General features: G+C 32.9%; 1 protein-coding gene across 7 annotated transcripts in view; it reads right to left on the bottom strand.

Moving 5' to 3' along the window:
• Positions 1-22,467, bottom strand: part of ATP9B (ATPase phospholipid transporting 9B (putative)) — a 451,952-nt gene that overhangs the window by 232,757 nt on the left and 196,728 nt on the right. For all 7 annotated transcript variants that reach the window (XM_031946730.1, XM_031946732.1, XM_031946731.1 and 4 more), the window contains one exon: positions 22,277-22,357. In XM_031946730.1, coding sequence (XP_031802590.1) covers positions 22,277-22,357 — 81 coding nt within the window. The remainder of the gene's footprint in view (positions 1-22,276; positions 22,358-22,467) is intronic.

The raw sequence follows: 22,467 nt of genomic DNA, 5'->3' as shown, positions 1-22,467 counted from the left end.
ATGTTTTCTCTTCTTGATTTGAACTCCAGATATGTTGGATTTTTTTTTTTAATGAGATAGCTTACATTCTCTTCCATTTTTTCATTCTTTATAATTTGTTTTATTATTTCATCATCTCTTATAACTTTGTTGACTTTCCTTTGCCCAATTCTAATTTTCTTTCTTTTTCTTTTTTTTTTTTTTTGTTGAGGCAATTGGGGTTAAGTGACTTGCCCAGAGTCACACAACTAAGAAGTATTAAGTGTCTGAGACCAGATTTGAACTCAGGTCCTCCTGACTTCAGGGCTGGAGCTCTATCTACTATGCCACCTAGCTGCCCTTCACCCCGCCCCCCCCATTCTAATTTTCTCTTTTTTTCCCCCCCTCTCAACAGGATCTTACTCTTCCAATTATATATAAAGATAATCATCAATATTCTTTTTTTAAGATTTTTTTGAGTTCCCAACTTTTTTCTCCTTACTGTCTCCCTCCCCCAGAAAGCAATGTGATATAGATTATACATGTACAATATTTTAAACTATATTTCCATGTTTGTTGGGTTGTGAAAGAAAAATGAGAACAAAAGGGGAAAAATACAAAAAATAAAAAAAGTAAGGATGATGTTATCCACCTTCAGAGAAACAGAGAACATTACACAGATGTATATGAATGCATATATGTATAATGTGTATGATAATAACTAGGTATATATATTTGTATTGTGCAAGCAAGAGATATGTCCTCCTGTATTTACCCCGCAACTTCCTCTCCCATTCTATTCTTCAGTCACTCCCTCATATTTAGATTCTTCCTACAAAATCCATTATTCTTTATGAGCAGGCCCCAAACTTTGACCCATATTCACTCTCTATAGTTCTCCTTGTATATACAGATGGGGTTTTCTATGCCAACTCCTTTGGAATTGTCTTGGATCACCATACTGCTGGGAAGAGCTAAGTCTAAAACAATTGATCATCACATAATCTTGCGATTACTATGAATAATGTTCTCATGGTTCTGCTCAGTTCACTCAGAAATAGTTCATATAAGTCTCTCCAGGCTTTTCTGAACTCAGCCTGCTCATCATTTCTTTTAGAACAATAACATTCCATTACATTCATATACCATAACTTATTCAGCCATTCCCCAATTGATGGACATCTACTCAATTTTCAGTTCCTTGACATTACAAATAGAACCACTATCAGCATTTTTTTGCACATATGGTTCCATTTCCCTCTTTTATAACTTTGAGATATGGATCTAGTAGTGACACTGCTGGATCAAAGGTTATACACAGTTTTACAGTCCTTTGTAAATAGTTCCAAATATTTCTCCAGAATGCCTGGATCAGTTCACACTTTCAATGCATTAGTGTCCCTGTTTTCCCCACATCCCCTCCAACATGTATTGTTATCTTTTCCTCTCATCTTAACCAATTGATAATAGATGTGAGGTGGTACCTTAGAGTTAATTTAATTTCCATTTCTCTAATCAATAGTGATTTAGAGCATTTTGTCATATGGTTTTAATTTCTTCATTTGAAAATGTCTTATCATATCATTTAACTACATATCACCCAATTCTAATTTTCAAAGAGTCATTTTCTTCTTTAAGTTTCTAGATCTCCTTTTCTAGTTGGTTGACTTTTTATAACCTTCCTGTTTTTCTTGAATTATTATTTTCTTTTAATTTAGTTTTTCTTCCAATTTCTCTCATTTGATTTTTAAAGTCTTTTTTGAGTTCTTCTATGAATTCTTTTTGGGCAGGTAAATATTTTACATTATTTTTTAAAAATGAATCCTGATCTTCTCTATTCCTATAACGTCTGATGGTTTGATTCTTTCTCTTTTGTCTGTTTTTTTTTTTTTTTTTTAAATTAGAGTTCATTAGTGTAATCACCTCCAATCCTATGATGGGGGAGATGGTGCCTTGGATCTCAGGTCCTTCTTCAAGTTCAGTCCTTTTCTGCCCTGGAACCTGAAACCAAGAACTCCACTCTCCTAGAGGTGCTCAAAGTCAGTAGCAGCAGTCCTACCCCATTGCTTCTGCATTCACCTATCCTGTGCTGATGTCTTTTCATGACACATTGCTTTCTCCCTAGCACATGTGGACCTGGCATTTCTTATCAACACAGGTTTTCTTAATATTCACTGATTCAGACAACTGATTCCCCATACTATCTGGGAGGTGAAAGTTCTTGTGGCTGGGCTATATCTACTTCCCACCCCAGCTAACACTAGGGCTTCCTGCTTGTTGTTTCTGTAAAACTAGACTGGAGGTGTTTATCCTAGTATCTTTCTTCAGATCTTCTCCAATTGTCCCATAGTTCTGCCCCAATTCCCATTTGTTTTTAACTGCTCTACGTTTGTCCTGAGGTGCACTTTTGCTTTATTTGTGGAGGAAACCTGAAGAGCTTGGAATTTTCTGACATACTCCACCATCTTCCCAGAAGCCTCCCCCATATCAATAATTTAAGAAATCATAATTGCCAATTATGACATTAAAATATGATAGAATATTGTGCTGTAAGAACAAAGAAATAAGCAATTCAAAAAAGACATAGAAAAACTTATGAAATGATGTGGAGTGAAGTGAGCAAAAACAGATCAACAATTGAGACTTGATATCATCATTAAAAAAACAGATGATCCTGAAGACTTTTATAAACTGATGAAATATGAAATGAGCAAAAGAACTAGTAGAATAATTTATGCAATATGAAAACTCTGTGAAAACAAACAACTTTGAAAATTATAAGCAATTTCATCAATGCAAACAATCACTTGTGATTCCCCACAATTGATGAAAAATGTTACTTAGAGAGAGATGACAAATTCAGGGTATTGAATTAGACTTATAACATGTATTTATATATAGCTCTTATTTTGTCTGACTATGCATAAATGTCACATGAAACTTGCTTTTTTTTTTTTCTTTCCTTCATGCAGTGGGAGAAGAGGGAGAGATAAAATAGATTTGGAAATGACCTACTATAAATGAGAACTGTTGGATGTACTTTCAGATGAATTCACTATATTATTAGGATTTACTTTGTTACAAGAAACCTCTCATGAAGTAGAAATAATTTGTAACTATTTGTAACATTAAAATAAAACATATCAATAAAATGTCATGATTCCCTCCCAAAATTTCCTGCCCTTTGTTAAAACAAACGTCTTTACTGCATTAAATTAAAGCTGTTGACTACTTTTTTCCTCATGAATATGCTCTTTTCTTTGGGCTTTTGTGAATTTATCCTTTCCTGGTTCTCATCTTATCCACTGATATTTCTTTTTACTCCTTTACTAATTCATCATTCCTATCACATATTCCTAATTGCAGGTATGTTAACAAGCCTCCTTTTTGGGCCTCCTTCTCTTTTCTTGCCACATTTTCTTGGTGCCCTCAGAAATTTCAGTGGGTTTATATACCTATGGAGATGATTTTCATCTCCACATACCTGAATCTGGTCTCTTTCCTGAGATCTACTCCTATATTTTCAAGTGCTTGGTAAACATTTAATTAACAGTTTCACACTGATTCATGTATTCATTCATTCACAGTAGTCTAGAATAGTCTAGAAAAATTGTTCTACTTGCTGAAGTCAAAATCTTTATATGCACCCTGAGTACCATTCCTTCCTGTATCTACAGCATAATGCTCACACTAGAAACTCCACTCCTCTTCTCTTTAACCTCTCCCTACTTAATGGTTTCTTCCTTCTACTTATAAATATGCCCATGTCTTCCCCAACTGCACACCTAGGCAATAGAGTGGACAGAGTGCTAGATATGAAGATGGAAAGAACTGTAGCTCAATCCTGCCTGAGATTGGTGAATAACCCTAACATAAACAAGTATCTAATTCTCTGTTGCCTCAATTTCCGCTTCTATAAATAAAAGCACCCATCTCCCAATGCTATAAAACAATATTTTGTAAGGTATTTTGCAAACCTTTAAGTAATATAAATATGCCATTTGTTGTTATGCTATTACATAATCCCATAATAAAATCTCCCAAACAATCATATGATCTGGCCATACCCATGTGCTATCATATTCTCCCTTATTTTTTTTGCCCAGAGAAAAGTAGTATGAGGAAAGGCAGAGAGGTGGCTCAAAATAATGGGGTGTCTACAATGTTAGGTTGCAGAATAAGAACAGAATATGTCACAGTAAACAATATTTTCACAGCTATCTGGACCAATACATAAGTATCCTCCAAAATCCAGCCTTTCCTAGAAATTAAGATTTCAAATGAAAGAAAATCTAATCCACTTCTGCTCTAACCATTCTCACTATTCAAAAAGTTTTTTCTTACATAATAAGGATTCCCATTCTACCCATGTCACAACCACCCTAGATTTAGTATAATATATTTGGCAAAATTAGAATTCTGTAAATATCATCCTGTGTTTTGGTTTTTTCCCCCTACCAAGAAACCAGGGATATATAATAATTTAAAAAGTGAAGAATATAAGTGGGAAAGAAAAACAACAAAATAACAACTAGTATTTATATAGTTCTTTAAAGTTTACAAAATACTTTATGAATATTATTTTATCCTGCAACCCTCCTGGAGGATAAATATTGTTACACCCATTTTCCAACAGAGGAAACTGAGGGAGCCAGAGAATAAGTCATCGTGGATTAATAAAGTTAGGGTATCAGGACTTCTGGGGGTGAAGCCAAGATGACAGAGTAGAGAAGTGCCTCATCCCACCCCTCCGATTCAAATTCTGAAGTGTTAGAGCCAATAAAAGGTCAGACTAGAGCATTCTTCCAGCCCAACACAACTCAGAAGTTTGGAAAAAAAAAGATCTATGCATTGTGATTAGAAGCAGGCCCAAAGCCCATGGGCATATGATGCCACTAGAAATAAAAAAATAGCAGCCATTTCAGGGTGTTCAACCATTCAGATATGCTAACACTGAAAAGGGAATAAAAAGTGGCTTGGCAACTACACTGTCTGTACCCACTTCTAAGTCACAGTTCAAGGGCATAGAGGAACACTTGATCAACAACGATACTGTATGAGGATGTATTCTGATGGAAGTGGATTTCTTCAACAAAGAGAAGATCTAACTTTGTTTCAATTATCAATGATGGACAGAAGCAGCTACACCCAAAGTAAAAACACTGGGAAATGAATGTAAACTGTTTGCATTTTTGTTTTTCTTCCCGGGTTACTTTTACCTTCTGAATTCAATTCTCCCTGTGCAACAAGAAAACTGTTTGTTTCTGCACACATACATTATATCTAGGATATACTAGGACATATTCCTAGGACATATATATATAGGACTGCTTGCCATCTAGGGGAGGGGGTGGAGGGTGGGAGGGAAAAATCGGAACAGAAGTGAGTGTAAGGGATAATGTTGTAAAAAAAAATTACCATGGCATGGGTTCTGTCAATAAAAAGTTATTATAAAAAAAAAAACATACCAATTAAAAAAAAAAAAAATTGTTCTGCCTCAATCCCCCTGGTTGCAACATCACCCTTCTCTCCTAATCATTAGAACTGATATAATTTAGGGCTGGCTACACCAAGATTATAAACTGTAAATGTTTAATCCAGATAAGGAGAAAGACCTTCTATCTTAGACATCATGACCCCAGACCTTCCATACTTATCAGAATGTCCGGTGCCTCCCCCACCCTTTCAGAACTGGATTGATAGTCCTTTCTGCTCTCTGTGCTCTGACTCCGCCCTTGCCTTGGTCTACCCTGGTAGTTTGGAAGTGTGTGTGTGTGTGTGTGTGTGTGTGTGTGTGTGTGAGAGAGAGAGAGAGAGAGAGACACTGAGAATTCACATTCCCTACTGGATGCTTTGGACATCAGCCCTAGGGGGAACATGCCCCCAGTACAATCTCTCCCTCTCAAATAAAATATTAAAAACTCTCTAATTTCAATCTTGCCTCAGTTTCTCTGGCATTACAGTAGAAATGCCAAAATGGAAACTCAGGAATATAATAGCCAAATTCCAGAATTCACACTCAGAAGAGAGAGCAAAAAATATCATTCAAATACCATGGACCCAGTCAGAATCATACAAGATTTAGTAACCATTACATTAAATGAGCAAAAGGCTTGAAATATCTTTCAGAAGGCAAAAGAACTGGGGTTACAACCAAGAATAAAATACTTCAAGGGAAAAGCTGGATATTTAAAGATATAGGGGATCTTCAAAAGCATATCTAATGAAAAGACCAGAGCTTGAATAGAAAATTTAACTTTTAAATACAAGATTCAAGAGACACATAAAAAAGTAAATATGAAAGAAAAATCATAAAGGACTCAATAAGGTTAAACTACCTTTTTATATGGGAAGAAGATATATGTATTTTCTAAGAACTTTATCATTATTAGGGCAGTTACAAGAACTCTATATCTACAAAGAGGGTGTGGGGAGCTACTGGATTATGTTGGAATTATTTTTTTTCTTTTTAAGGGATTGGCCAGAAAAGGTTGAAGGGAGAAGAATAAGGAATTATCTTACATAAAAGAGGTATGCAAGCAAGAGCTCTTTCAATAGAGGGGAAAACTGGGATGGAAGTATATCAATGCATGAACCCTCTAAATTCCCATCTAAATTGATTCAAAAGGAGAAAAGCACACACACTTAATTGGTAAAAGAAATCTATTTTGCACAATAGGGTAGTAGGAGGGGAAAGGAATATGAGAAAAACGGTAGCATTATAAAAGGGAAAGCAGAAAAGAAGGTAGTGGTTAAGAAGAAAAACAGATTTTAGAGGAAGGATGTGATAAAAGGAGAACGAGAAGGATAAACAGGAAAAAAATAGAATGGAGGGAAATGCACAGTTAGAAATCATAACTGAATGTGAATGTGAAAAACTCACTCAAAAGACATAAGTGGGAAGTAGGATAAATTAGAAATCAGAATCCAACTCTATGTTTACAAGAAAAACACTTGAAGCAGAGGTACAAAAGAGAATTAAAATAAGGGGTTGGAGCATAATCTATTGTCCTTCATTTGAAATAAAAAAGGCAGGGGTAACAATCAGACAAAGCAAAAAACAAAAACAGATGTAATTAAAAGGAATTAGCAGGAAACCACAAGCAACCAAGTAATATCAATACTAAACATATCCAATGAATGGTATAGCATTCAAATTCTTAAATGAAAAGTTAACTTAAGGAGGAAATAGTAAAATTAAACAAGTGGAGAACCTCAATTTCCACCCTTCAGAGCTAGATAAATCTAATGATAAAATAAGAAAGCAGTGAGGGAGATAAACAGAGATTACCTTAGACAAGTCAGATATGATATCCCCCTGGAGAAAATTGAATAGAAGCAACATGGACTTATAACTTTTTCTCACTGTACACATCATCTTCACAAACCTTGACCATTCATTAGGGCATAAAAACCTCTCAACCAAGAGCAGAAAAGCAGATATATTAGTGTAGCCTTTTAAAATCATTATTTAATAAAAATTACATTCAATAAAGGATGGGAGAAAGCACAGATTAAAAGCTGATCAGAAACTAAAGAAACCAATCTTACAGAATGACTGGGTGAAAGAACAAAATCATAGAAATAAAATTTCATTAAGAGAATGACAATGAGAAAATACTCAAAAAATCTGTTGGATACAGACAAAGCAGTATTTAAGAATAAAATTTATATACTTAAATGCTTACATCAATAAAGATAAAAGCAGATCAATAAATTAGGTATGTAATTAAAATAAACTAGAAAAATAACAAATTAAAAATCTCCAATTAAACATCAAACTTTAAATCAAACAAGAGATTAAAAAAACTGAAAATAAAAAAATTTGAATTACTAAATAAAACTAAACGCTGGTATTTAAAAAAAACAATAAAAAGAAAAAAAAATTGGTTAATTTTATTTTTTAAAGCAAAAAATTTTTAGAATAAAAAAAGAAAAGGGTAATCAATAAAGATGAAATTAAATTAAGACTTATTTTACTTGTATAAAACAGACAATCTAAGTAAAACTGATGAATATTTAACAAAAATCTAAATTGTTTAAATTACAGAAAAGGAAATAGAATAATTAAAAAACCCAACCTTAGAAAAAGAAACAGAAGAAACCATCAATGATCTCCCTAAGGAAAAAAACCTCCAAACCAGATATATTTACAACTCTATTCAAGGAAACAATTGAGGAATGATTAATTCCAATACTATGGAAATTATTTTTAAAGAATAGGTAAAGGAGTAGTAGCAAAATTTTTTAAAGATACAAATAAGATTTTGATATTGGAACCAGGGAGATCAAAAACAAAGAAAACTATTGACCAAATTTCTTAAGTATCATTGAGGAACAAATCTTAAATAAAATACTAATAAGGGGATTGCCTGAATTACATCACAAAGATCACCCATCATTACTAGATGGGATTCATACCAAGGATGCAGTTTAGGAAAACTATCAGCATAAATGACAACATAAGTAACAAAAACAACAAAAATCATGTGATTATCTTGATAAATCCTGAAAAAGCCTTTAACAAATTACAATACCCATTTCTATTAAAAACTTCATTAAGCATAGGAATCAAGGGAGTCTCTTAGAATGATAAGCTCGCTCACTCTCTCTCTCTCTCTCTGTGTGTGTGTGTGTGTGTATAAAACAAAGAACAAGCATTTTCTATAATGACAATAAACTTGAAGCCTTCCTACAAAGCTCAAAAGCAAAGATGTCCAATATCAGCACTAATATTCAACACTTAGAAATGTTAAGATACAGCAATAAGACAAGATAAAGAAATTGAAGATTAAAAACAGGCAACAGGTAATATTAGAGAAAGCAAAGATGTCCAATATCAGCACTAATATTCAACACTTAGAAATGTTAAGATATAGCAATAAGACAAGATAAAGAAATTGAAGATTAAAAACAGGCAACAGGTAATATTAGAGAATCCTAAAAAATCAGCAAAAAACTACTTGAAACAATTAACAACTTTAGCAAAGTTACTACTGGATACAAAATAAACTCAGGAACATCATGAGCATTTCTACCAACATTACCAACAAAATCCATCAGGAAGAGAGAAATTCCACTTGAGATAACTATAGACAATATAAATTAGTTGAAATTCTATCTGCCAAGACAAACCCAGGGATTATATGAACACAACTACAAAACATTTTTCACAGAAATACAGACAGAATTAAATGACTAGAGAATTATTAATTGCTTATGGGTAGACTGAGTCAATATAAGAAAAAATAACAATTCTACCTAAGTTACTTATTCAGTGTCTTTTAGACATGAAGGGTGATATCATAAGCAACAGGAAAAATTATCTATCAGATTCATGGATAAGAGAATAATTTATGATCAAACTAGTCAGAGAGGATTGTGAGAAATAAAAGGTATTTCCGATGATATAAAATTAATGTTTTGAACAAACAAAACTAATGTAGACAAAATTTAAAGCAAAACAAAAAAGTGGAGGAAATTATTTTTGTGTTTCTCTGATAAAGGCCTAATTTCTCAGATATATAGGGAACAAAGCCACAGTTACATAATAAGAAAATAAAATTTTTTTTAAAGTATTTCAGGCCAGATTTGAACTCTAGTCTTCTTGAATCCAAATTGAGCACAAAATCCACTGCGCAACTTAAGTTCTCTATATAAGGCAAAATAAAAAATTACAATTATCCTCTATCATCCTTATTCATGAAGAGTAAAATCTCTCACAAAATCCTACACTACTGGGAAAAAGAAATGCTACAAATAAACCTATCTCCCCTCATCTTTTTACATTCTAAGGTCCAGCCAACTCTTACCTTTGTCTTTGTTCTTGAGTGTCTCTAGGCCTGTGCAGTACAGTGTATGCTCTAAGAATATACTTTCTCATATCTTTCTCTTACAGATTCTCTTTGTTTCAAGATTGCAGGTCAGTTAACATATACTATACAAAGCCTTTCTTGCTATCATGTATTTAACTATTTTGAATTTATTTTGTACAGATTTATTCTGTTCATAATTTATTTTAATTGGAAGGTTACTCTAAGAACAGCTATTTTAAGAAAAGTATCTAGGTAAGTTATATATGTATTTCCCCTAGGCTTCACTCCTGACTCTCTCCTATCTTCAACTTCTTAACACTTTTAGGTGCCGTCTTCTATATTTGAATGTAAACACTTAGGTAAGACTTACATCACACACACACACACACACACACACACTCACACAATCTAAGATAAAGGAACATAAGCCCCTTGAAAAAAGCTTACTTTTTTGGCTTTCGAACCACAGTATGCAAGTTTTGTCTCTGAGGAGATAATAATGCCTTGTTCCTATGCAAGTGTATATAACTTGTGCTTATTTCCTTTTCTATTCTTAGAATTCTCCCAGTTTCAAAGAAAATCCCCTCGAATTCATAGCTACCATGTGCAGGAATAATGAATCCATTTTAGTCCCATTTATATATTGAAATTTCCTGGAATCTTGAGAAGGCACTTCTCAATATAAGAGAAGAGCCTTTGCTGTACTCATGTGCAAGTCAAAGGTCTATATCCCACTGACAAAAGACACAACAACATTTTTCCTACTAGATTTTATCTTCTTATACACTTGTTCTAAATGTCTAAACTATCAAGACCTTTTCAGAGCCTGATTTTCTTATATGGATTAGTTATATTCTCTATTGCCATGCCATTTGCAAATGTGACACATTATTTGGTAGGTAACTGAATATCACTTAAAACTTCTGAACTTTGAATGTGAATAACAAGTGAAACATATATATAAAAGAAAAGTGGCCAAAAAAAAGTTGAAAAAAACTATGGGTAATTAGTTTGAACAGGAGAGAGAATTAAAGTAAAAGGGGAATAGAAGTGAGAGAAAACTATGATAGCTACCTTAAAGTAATTGATGAAGTGTGAAAGAGGAATTGGATTTTTTTGTTTGGTCCCAGAGGCAGACCTATGAAAAAAAAATAGCAAAAACTGGAGATTTTTGCATTACATATGGAAAAACCTCTTGACAATTAGATTATCAAAAAGTAAAGTGAATTACCTCAAGGATGAAGGTTTTTCCACACAGAAAACTCTCAAAGACTACTGTTCAGGAACTGATTATTCTAGATAAATTCTAAGGTCAATTTCAGCAATGTGATACTATGATTACAGCTATACAATAGAACTTGCACTACACTGGCAATTTTAATTGTGGATACCCAATGTTAACTTACTGTTCAGCACAAGCCTTGTCATCTTACTAACCTAAAATCTATTATACTTTAGTAGCCTAAAATACAACTAAAATATTTCCTTAAATTTTCTTATAACCCAAGAATTTTTAAAATTTATAAGAGAAGGCTATGTTTTAATATTTCCTTTTCTTCATGTCATAAAATTCAAGAAGCAAGAAAGGTACTCAAAAGTAAGATTTTTTTTGTTGTTGTTTTCTGACTTGAAAATAAAAGGTTCTGTGCAATTTAATTTTAGACATTCAAGTTGGTTCTCCCATTACTTTTCTATAGCCATTTATGCTTTTTTTTTTTAAACAGGTCTAAGGCACAATTAGATGCTGATGAAAATACAATAACTATGCAGTTTTCTTTCAATACAGAAATAGTAATGATAGATTTTAAACATGAAACATTTTTCTAATATCAAGAAAATTATTGTAGACAAGGGTTCTTTACCAATCACATATAGTAGAAAATAAAGATTGTTAGGTAGAAAAGAAATTATCTCTAAATAACTTCTTTAGGCTTCCTTTTACTTAATGTTATATAGTTTCAAAAAAATAAAATCTACTTCGGAAGAAAATGTTAAATGTTACCATTTCAAGCTGTTTTCTCAATAATTTACACTACTTAGCAAACAAAAGAGATTTGCTTTTTGAAAGGAGAGTATTTTGATTGGGAAAGACATAAACAACATAGTTATACTATGGCTTACAAAGAATTTATAGCACAAAATGCATTATAAAAAGTCTAAAAGGAAAGATGGTATAAAAAAACCACAACTACAAATAAAGATAAAATTTTAAGCCTAAACTTTAAAACTCAAAACTTAATATTGTTGCTCTAAAATTATTGATAGGTCTAGAAGGAAGTTACATGGATAATTAAGAACCTTTGCTCTACACTATTTTATTTGGTGATCTCATCAGCTCTCAGAGGTTTAATTATCATCTCTATGCTGCTGATTTTCAAATCTATATATCCAGTCCTAATTTCTTTCCTTGTAGTATTCTTGTTTGGTTTTTTTGAAGGTCTCTAGACCAGCCTTGGTTTCAGTTCAGTAATCACCACCAGAATAAGCCAGGGATAAAGTCCACATTCTTTACTGTCTCCTTGCCTGGGGCTGGGCAGCTTTCTGGAGAGCCTTTCAGACTGGTCTTGGTCTCAATGAGGGAAGTGCAGGAGGCCAGCCACTATGGTGGTGTGAGATGAAGTGCATCTGTCTCTGAGTCTGTCCTAGTTTATATGTTCTATTTTAATTACATTATCATAGGTGTGAATCTTGTAGAACTATATTAAATATTAAGTACATGTATTGAACTAGAGAACTATTAAGCACCATGCTAAACTAGATAACCATCTTATCGATTCCACTGACTTAACACCTTGTAAGAATCCTTGTTTCAAGTACAAAAGTTCTGGCCCATAACATTTCCTGATCTCCAGTCTCATCTTCTAAATTGATGCCCCTAGCATCTTAAACTCAACATGTTCCAAACTAAACTCATTATCTTCCCCACTCTTTTGAGAAAGCTAGATGGCACAGTGGATGAAGTAAGGAAGAGCTGAATTACAATCTAGAGACAAACACTTAACTGTGTGACCTTGGGCAAATCATTTAATTTCCTTGGGCTTCAGATTCTACAACTGTAAAATGAGGATAGTAACAGAAACAATCTTACAAGGTTGTTGTGAGGATAAAGTGAGTTAATATTTGTAAAAAGCACTTAATATAGTGCATGGCATATACAAGACATTATGAAAATCCTTTTTCTCTTCCTCCCCTCAACTTTCCTATTGCCAATCAATGATAACCCTCCACCTTCTCAAATAGCAAATTTATAATTTTGACTTTTTTTTATTTAAAGTTTTGCGTTCCAAATTCTATTCCTTCCTGCCCATCTCTATCCCTAAGACGATAAGCAGATATGTTATATATGTGCAATTTTTTTACCTTAACATGTATTTTATTTTATTATTTATTAAATCTTTTTATTTTCAAAACATATACATGGATAATTTTTCACCATTAACCCTTACAAAACCGTGTGTCCCAATTTCTTCCCCCTTCCTCCCACACCCTTCCCTAGACGACAAGTAATCCAATATATGTTAAACATGGTAAAAATGTGTTAAATCCAATATATGCATACATATTTATACAATTATTTTGCTGTACAAGAAAAATCAAATTAAAAAGGAAAAAAATGAGAAAAAATAAAATGCAAGCAAACAACAGAAAAGGAGTGAAAATGCTATGTTGTGAGATCCACACTCAGTTCCCACATCCTCTTTCTGGGTGTAGATGGCTATCTTCATCATAAGATGATTGGAACTGGCCTGAATCATCTCATTGTTGAAAAGAGCCACTTGACATGATTTTGACTCTTCTGTATACAATCCACATTTTGTTCCCCAGTCTTTTTAAAATGTTCACAGAATCTCTTTCATAGGCCCCCCCAGCGGGACTTCCCTATTACCTCACTTTTAGATTAATAAAATAGTCATTTGGTCAGTCTCCCTGCCTTATATTTCTCCCACTCCAATGCATCCTCCACTTATCTGTCCTAAAGCTAAGATTTCACCACATTACCTTTCTCTCCCTCCACTGTATAAATTCCCATAGTTCCCTACTGCCACAAACAGGGAGAAAAATGTAAAATGCTAGTTGGCATTTAAAGCATTTTGTAATCTAGTTTCTTCCTACTTTCATGATGTTCTTACCTTTTTCTTTTCATCATGTAACACAGGGATCACCTAACTCCTTGCTAATCCAAATTGGTCTCCTTGCTGTTCCTCACACAAAACATTGTCTTTTTTTTCAATGGCTGTCCTTAATTCCCAAAATGCTCTTCTTTCTTGTCTTTCTCTCCTGGCTTCCTTCAAGATTCCTCTCAGATACTAGTGTGAGAGGCTGAGATTCTGGTTCTTCCTCTCCCTCTTAATGCCTTCTCCCAAAGATTACTTCTTATTTATAATGTACATATTTTGCTTACATAAAGATGTTAGCATGTTGCCTCCCCTGTTAGAATGTGAATCCCTTGATAACAAGGACTATATGTTTACTTCATTTTGCATCTTCAGCACAGTACCTGGTAGATAAATGGTTAAGAAATGTTTCTTGACTATCTGACTGACAAAGAATTTAAAGCAATTAGAACTTTACAAATTTGTTTCAGTTTATAAAACTTCTTTGTTCAAAAAATTTTGAATTGAATTTCTTTTCATATCTAGTTTAAAAGTCAAGTAGGTATAGTTAAAGAGATAATACTGTGCTTCTTATAAACTATGATATGGGAGAAAACACTTTATGGCAATGATCATTTGGTATTTCAGTAACTAAATTCTCTCAAATTAAGTTCAAAGCACATGCAACAACCAGTGAATTTTACTACATAGTGTATGTGTTCTACATTAGTTAAATAACAATGCTAATTAATTTATTAAAGAGATATTTTTTCCCAATTTTATCTCACTATTCTGTGATTTTGTCAATGTGACTACTTTATCTTACCACCAACACCATGCAACTTATCTATGATTTGTCACTTTTCAAGAGGTGTTATGTTCAAAAAACATATCACTCTGCCAAATCCCCCTCACCCTCCAAAAAAGACTAGGGAGGGTCAGAATGTAGTTAAGTTGGACTTTGAAGACAAACTCATAATTCATCAATAGGTATATACCACAATAGATTCCAACTTGGTATTTTATACCAATGTTTACATTTTTTGGGCACAGCTTTTGATATAATCTAGAATCACATCTATGCCTGAATGAGAGACTGGAGAAGAAAATTTTTAAAAGGTTTTAAAATTATATATCATCCTCAATTTAAATATGTTGTAATCTTTGGGTTCACTGGAATAAAATTTTGTTTTTTTTGAAACTAAGAATTCATCTGATATACAGTAAATTTTGTTGAAAAATCTCTGATTCTGATTGTATTTTTACTTTTTAAATATTTTTTCTGTTGATTTTATTGTAGCGAAGGACAGAAGACTAGGTATAGGCTCCTTTTTTATTGGTTCTTATCATTCTTAAGGAATAAATAGTCTTAAGAAAATTGACAGATAGATTATAAATCGGTCCCTATGATTTTCATTTGTTTCTTCCACTTAAAACAGAGAACTCATTTAAAAAGTCAACACAGCCAGTGCTATGGAAGTGGTGAGTTCTCAAAGCCCACCTTTCAAATGCTGAATCTCTTCCTAAGACCAACTTCTATGTCCAGAGTTGGGTACATGCTTTTTTTCTACCTTTTTATCTCTACTACTCCCCATATAGTGGCTAAATGAACTATTATAATAGATTAGTTTTACATAAGAGAAATAATGAATTAATACAAAAATCTGGCAGTAAGCAAGACATTTAATGGGAATAGGAACAGATTTAATGCACAGACATCTTTTTTTTTTTTTTTTTAAATCTTTAAATTGAAGCAGATGACCTCTGAAATACTTTCCAACTCTGAAATTCTGTCACACTTTGGTAGATTATTATCAGCTTTTAAAGTTGCAATTTGAGTTTAATAAAATGTAATCAATAGAAAGGGAACAAAACAATCTATAGAACAATGCTAAGGAAGTAAATGTCAAAACAAAAAAACCCCAAAAAACCCTAACCCTAATAGTCAAATAATAGGAACAGGTTATATAATCCTAAAAATATAAGCGGCAGAATTGATAAGTATAAAAAACTACAAATGCTTTCTTACAGTATAGCATAATCTTATTTTGCACCATAAGAATTCCCAGACTGCGTTATACCCAATACTTGAAGATAGACCCTAAAATGATCTATGTAGAGATGATAGAGATTGCTCTATGTAGCATTCTTTCTATGCAGAATTCCTCTTCATGACATATCTGATAAATGGTTAACCAGCTTTAAAGTCTTCAAATGAAGGGAAATAAGTCAAAACTCTTGTTATAATAATGTACCCTAACACAGCTCAAAGACAAGAGAGAAAGAGGAAAGAATAGAGCAGTTAGACTAGTCATAATAGTCATACTATAAATTTTAAGTGTCATTGAAATATTAGATTACTCAATGAAAAAAGATGATAAAAAATGGTATTAACAGCTAATGCCTGAAGTTGGAGCTCCATGTACTGCCTACTGTTTAATCACTAATGAAGAAGAAACAGAGAGTTAGAAAGTATGACTTCCCCATGGTCATAGTTAATCAAAAATTACCTTTGCACTGACTCTAAATCCAGCACTGCACTCATTTGTCTATCACATTTTCGTAACAAATAATTTTCCAAACTCTAGTTGAATAGTCAAAATAATGTAAAAAACTGATGGATTTATAGTTCAATTAAAGAAGTTAAAAAGCTTCTCTATATAATTTATTAAATGCCTAACAAGTGCTAAGCACTGTGTGAAATGCTGGGGATATTACCAAAACAAAAAACAACCACTACCAAAAACAAACAAACAAACAAACAAAACAATAAACAAAAACTAGTCCTGGCTCACAAGCTGCTTAGTCTCATGAATTCCCTGCTACCCTTCCAAAAAAGAAATTTTATTTATGGCCTTTACTTTGGATCAAAGAATGCTGAAGTTACTTTTTCCAGTCACAACTACGTTTAAGTATGTAACTTTCATATCTAAGCTTGACAAATAAGTTTTGATATGCAGTCCTATCCTTCTTCTTCCTTTCATAGCAAAATCCAAATTGACTTTGCCTCAAAACAAAGAGAATAAGAATAAGAAAAATACCATGGGGGAAACTGACACCCAGAAGAATGGTAAGATATGGAACCATGGAAGAGATTTTGAGGCAAATTGGGGGAAGAGGGAACTTACCAATTAAAGAGCATAGGTCAATAATGAGTTGTAGGATTAGGGATAGAAGAAAAATTCTACCATGGGTCAATATCTTATCACTGAAGGCACTGGTATTTTTTAAGGATAATGCACACAAAAAAAAAAGAGGGGGGGGGGCAAGATGTACAAAGCAACAACATAAACTGTTTAGGAGAGAATTCAAAATAGGCATTTCAAATGTTTTAATTCACTAAGGTATATAGTCAACATTACTAAAGTACAAGTGCCATGAATCAAAGAATAAACAGAATAAATATGACAGAATAAATAATACAGAGAATGATGGAAACAGATCTATTCTAGAAAAAGAAACAGAAAATGAAAAATTTAAAAGTAATGAAAATAAATTGGAGAAAAAAGTGGTATGAGAATACCACTTGATTAACTGGAAGGAAAAAATGTGGGGAAGAATTAAATAACTACAAAAAAAAATCCATAAAAGAAAATAAATTAATATGCAAAATTCCAAAACCAGAGAAAAAGGTAACAAGCAGAATGGGGAGGAGGAAAAGTGGTTAAATAGGTCAAGGAAAAAAGCCAGAGGATCTTTTTACTCTGCACAGTAAACAGGGGGTACTCTCTAAAATAACAAAACAAAACAGGAAGAATTAGATGAGAATTTGGGAAACACTGGAAACCTAGCAAGGAAGTCTGATGAAAGTAATAAGCAAACAGAAACTATGATAGAATCTCTCTGCCAAAATCAAAGCAGGTGATAAATTTCCATCTTTCTTTAATAGTGAAACATTCTTCAGAAAGCAAAGAAGCAACAATAGGAACTGTAATTCTGAACCCAATCTTGACAAGGTCAAAGACTTGTAAATGATAGAAAACATGGGGGAAAGCAACCACTCCATCACAAACTCTGTGATAGTCTGGAATTTGAATGCTGGATTTGAGAACACATTTTAAAAGGCTTCAGGAAAAGAAGTACATTCCAGTGACCTAAGATACTTTAGGGGAAGTAAGCCTAAGAAATGTTTAAGCATAAAATTCTGAAAAGATAAAGAGAAAGGGTTCTGGTGACGGACAAAAATGGAACCTGATGTTGCCACACAAAAAACTCATTATAAAATTCATATTTATGAAAGAGATGTAGAGTAAAAGGAAGCAAGGACAGGAAAAAGATGAATAAAAAACACATAGCACTGTGATGAAAAATTCCTATCAAGAACAATACAGACCAAAAAGAATAAGGGTAGGTAATGAATAAACAAGAAGCACTTGGCTAAATTGGGAATAACCAAAAATCGAAGAAGGGTTAAGACTAGCACTAGAACTTGAAGTAAAAAATGAGAAAGAATTTGTGAGAAGGTTGAATTACCTAATTTTTATTTATCTCCTGTTTTCTCATCTATGATGAAGGATCCCTGGACTGAGGGAAAAAAAAAAAAAAAAAGGATAAACATGTTTTGTTTACCTATGAGTGTTGCCTACATATGAGTATGAAGAATTTTGGATCACAAATTGCTCAAGAATAATTGGCAGACATTCTGGAGAGCGATTTGGAACTATGCTCGAAAAGTTATTAAACTGTGCGTACCCTTTGATCCAGCAGTGCTACTACTGGGCTTATATCCCAAAGAGATTTTTAAAAAGGGAAAGGGACTTGTAGGTGCAAGAATGTTTGTGGCAGCCCTTTTTGTAGTGGCCAGAAACTAGAAACTAAGTGGATGTCCATCAATTGGAGAACGGCTGAATAAATTGTAGTATATGAATGTAATGGAATATTATTGTTCTGTATGAAATGACCAATAGAATGATTTCAGAAAGGCCTGGAGAGATTTACATGAAGTGATGCTGCGTGAAATAAGCAGGACCAGGAAGTCATTATATAAACAACAAGATTATACAATGATCAATTCTGATGGACATGGCCCTCTTCAACAATGAGATGAACCAAATCAATTCAACAGAGCAGTAATGAATTGAACCAGCTACACCCAGCAAAAGAACTCTGGGAAATGAGTTTGAACCACTACATAGAATTCCCAATCCCTCTATTTTTGTCCGCCTACATTTTTTATTTCCTTTACAGGTTAACTGTACAATATTTCAAAGTTTGATTCTTCTTGTACAGCAAAATAACTGTATGGACATGTACACATATATTGTATTTAATATATACTTTAACATATTTAACATATATTGGTCAACCTGCCATCTGGGGGAAGGAGGGAGAGGAAGGAGGGGAAAAATTGGAACAAAAGGTTTTGCAATTGTCAATGGCTGAAAAATTACCCATGCATATATCTTGTAACTAAAAAGCTAAAGTAATAATAATAATAATAAAAAAAGAATAATTGGCAAACACAAGGAAGATTTTGCCTTTGTGATGTGTTGCTTCATTTTCCATATAAGACAAGATATCCACTTTCTTAATCTATGTATCCTGGAAGTAGGTGACAATATAGCACATCACCTTTGAAAATTGTGTTATATTCAAAATTTATCACCCTTTGTGATACAAAGAAAAAAACAAATAATCTATTATTGGCATCATTTCTCTTTAAAAGAAATGATTACAGTTTGCACTCCTCTCCGTGTAGAACCCAGAGTAACTTTCATGATCAATCAACAAACATTTAATAAGAATATAAATTGGATTATATGCTAGCTATTAAGTGATTTTTAAAAATAGTACCTATCTCAAGCTGTTTATATTCTAATGCAGAGAAAACATATTCCTCCAAAGGTATTTAAAAAACAAATTAAAAAGTTAATTTTGCTGGGGGAAGGCAGTAACAATAGAGGAAATTAGGGAAAACTGATGTGCAAAGTGGTACTTTTTTTGGAAGCAAACTAGGGATTAAGCCATAGAGTAAGTCTTTGGTTGAGGGGTGGGGAGGGCCTCAATTTTTAGAGCTGGGGAGAATGTAGTCTAACCCCTTCATTTTATGGACAAAGGAATTAAAACCAAGAGAGAATAATCTAGTGGGTCAGTAAAGTAGGATGAAAACAATGAACTATGACTCTTAGGATAAATTCTTTCTACTATACCTCCTTAAATGTTGGAATCCTTACAGTGTTAATTCATTAGAGTTGACAGAGAACAATTATCTAATTTAGCATGGTACTTACAAATCCTCTAGCTCACTAATGTATTTAAGTACTCATTGGAGTTCACACTTTTGGGAGATTCACAAATCAGTATTCAGTATGAGATTTACAAATTAGAAACTGATAATCCCACTCTTGGATCCCATAATCCCACTCTTGGAGGAGGAGTCAACCTTTTACACAGAGCATAAATAGAGCTTCACTGAATCAGTCACACTCAGTTCAGAAGAAGCCCACTCTCGGAGGCGCAGCATTCATCCCATGTCACACCACCGTGGTGGTAGGCTCTTCTCCTTTGCTTCTCCACTGAAGATTCAGAGTGAAGGAGCATCAGTTCAGAACATTGTCAGGAGTCAGAGAGGAGCACTCTGGGAGACTGAGAGCCAGAAGCCCTCTCTTGGAGGCAAAACAGATTCATTCCAACTTTCACCTTGGTGCTAGCTGGAGATATTTGGAAGAAGAGAAGCTGAAGCTGACAGAGGCAAAAGATTAGTGGCAAGAGCTCTTGGAACCAAAGAAGGAGAGAGGTCTCTAAGAAAACTAACCATGCTATATTGAAGGACACAATAAAAAATTTGAAGTTTTAGCACCTGGCTGTGTTTGAGGTGATTATTACTTTTAACTGAAACTAAGGCTGCCTCCAGAAAACCTCCCCAAGAAACCTGCTCCCAGAGAGAACCATTATATTTTAAAGAAGAGAACACCACATTTTAGCTCCATGTGATCTAGAAAAAAGAGGTAACTAGAGTGGGCTGAATTCTTACACTAGAAATTACTAAATATGCTGACATAGGATTTTATTCAACATAAAGAATACCAAGGAAATGGTACTATCACTACCATGTCAAGAAAAAAAACAAAAACACAACGAATACCAAAGGTACAAAAATTACAGCATTTCACAAGTCTCTGGGATCAGCAATAAAAGACAACATTCTTCTGAATAAGTGTGCAGGTAAGTAAAGTTACCAAAAACACAATGAAAGTTATTAATAACATGGATGAAAAAAAAATCATTTAAAGAAGCTGTTTGCACTTAGTTTTTTCACTCTTAAATAGTAGCTTCAGGTATATATGAATTTATACATTAAATATTATTTAAAATACATAATATACAATACACTGTCAAAGAGAATATTTTTTACATTTATCTGAAGAATTCCATAATTTGTTTTTTGGGTTTAAAAAATAGTGAAAAATAATTAAATTAGTATTTAGAATAATATACAATTAGTCAATAAAATATGAACATGAATACAATTGGAAAGGAAATAAATACTGAGTAAAGCTATAATCAAAAGCTCAAATGGACTTATGTCATTGATTATTGTAGTAGTAGAGTATGTGACTATTCATCTGTCATTCTTTACCTTCACCGTATCCTACCATATATTTCCTTAACAGCATTTTCCCCCCATGAATAACTGGAATTTTTCTGAAAATAACAAAACCAAAAAAAAAAAAAAAAAAACCCTCAAAAAAACAAATAAACAAACAAACAAAAAAAAACCTCAACTACCCCAAACAAACAAAACAAAAACAGAGCAAATTTTGACAAAATTGAAAAAGAATAAATAACAAATAACAAGAAACAGTAGGCTGATATCTTATGTGTGGATAATGAAGTATTAACAGCAAACTGAAGTGATTTCTTAATAACATTGTTCTCACAAACCCCCCAAATTTTAAATAATTTGAAACATCAATGGTTTGACTTTTAACAGAAAGCTTCAAGAAATTTACAATAATAACACTATAGCAAAAGCAACAAGTCATGGAACAGTATAATTAGCATAAATAATAATATACATCTATTTTTAATAAGAAAAAACTGGGAAAGATTTGAAGACTGTATCATGTTAATGTTTTTTGACACAGGGGTAAAATAGTTAGGTTATATAACTTGAGGGTAACAATTTTTAGGGACGAATTTTATTGGAGACAAACATCACAAAAGGAAAGCAGTTTGGCTGCATCTACCCAAAATGGCTATTCGGTTTTAAAAAGGGCAGTAACTTTAAAAATTGAGTGATATTAGTTTTTTAAGTATTTTAAAATTGATTAATTACTATTTCATAATAACAAACTGCTTTACCAAATTAAATTTCTTACATAAATTTCTATATATTGATATACATATCTATATACACAGACACACATACATATATATTTCTACTTATATGTAATTAAGACAACTTACCCGTGTAAAAGTGCCTTCAAAGCCATGAATATCTAGTTGTGGTTTCTGAGCATAAACATAAGCATTGATGGAGAAAAGGTCCTGAAACAGATCAAAGCTTAATTAATTGCAATTTTGTAATTCAAAAAAACTACAAAGAAAATTTAAATAACCAATTCATATTCACTTTTTTCATAGAAATAATATAAGAA

This window comes from Sarcophilus harrisii, chromosome 1 (genome assembly GCF_902635505.1).
Source record: "Sarcophilus harrisii chromosome 1, mSarHar1.11, whole genome shotgun sequence".
NCBI classification, from domain to species: Eukaryota; Metazoa; Chordata; class Mammalia; order Dasyuromorphia; family Dasyuridae; genus Sarcophilus; species Sarcophilus harrisii.
This window is presented reverse-complemented; position numbering and strand designations above follow the sequence as displayed.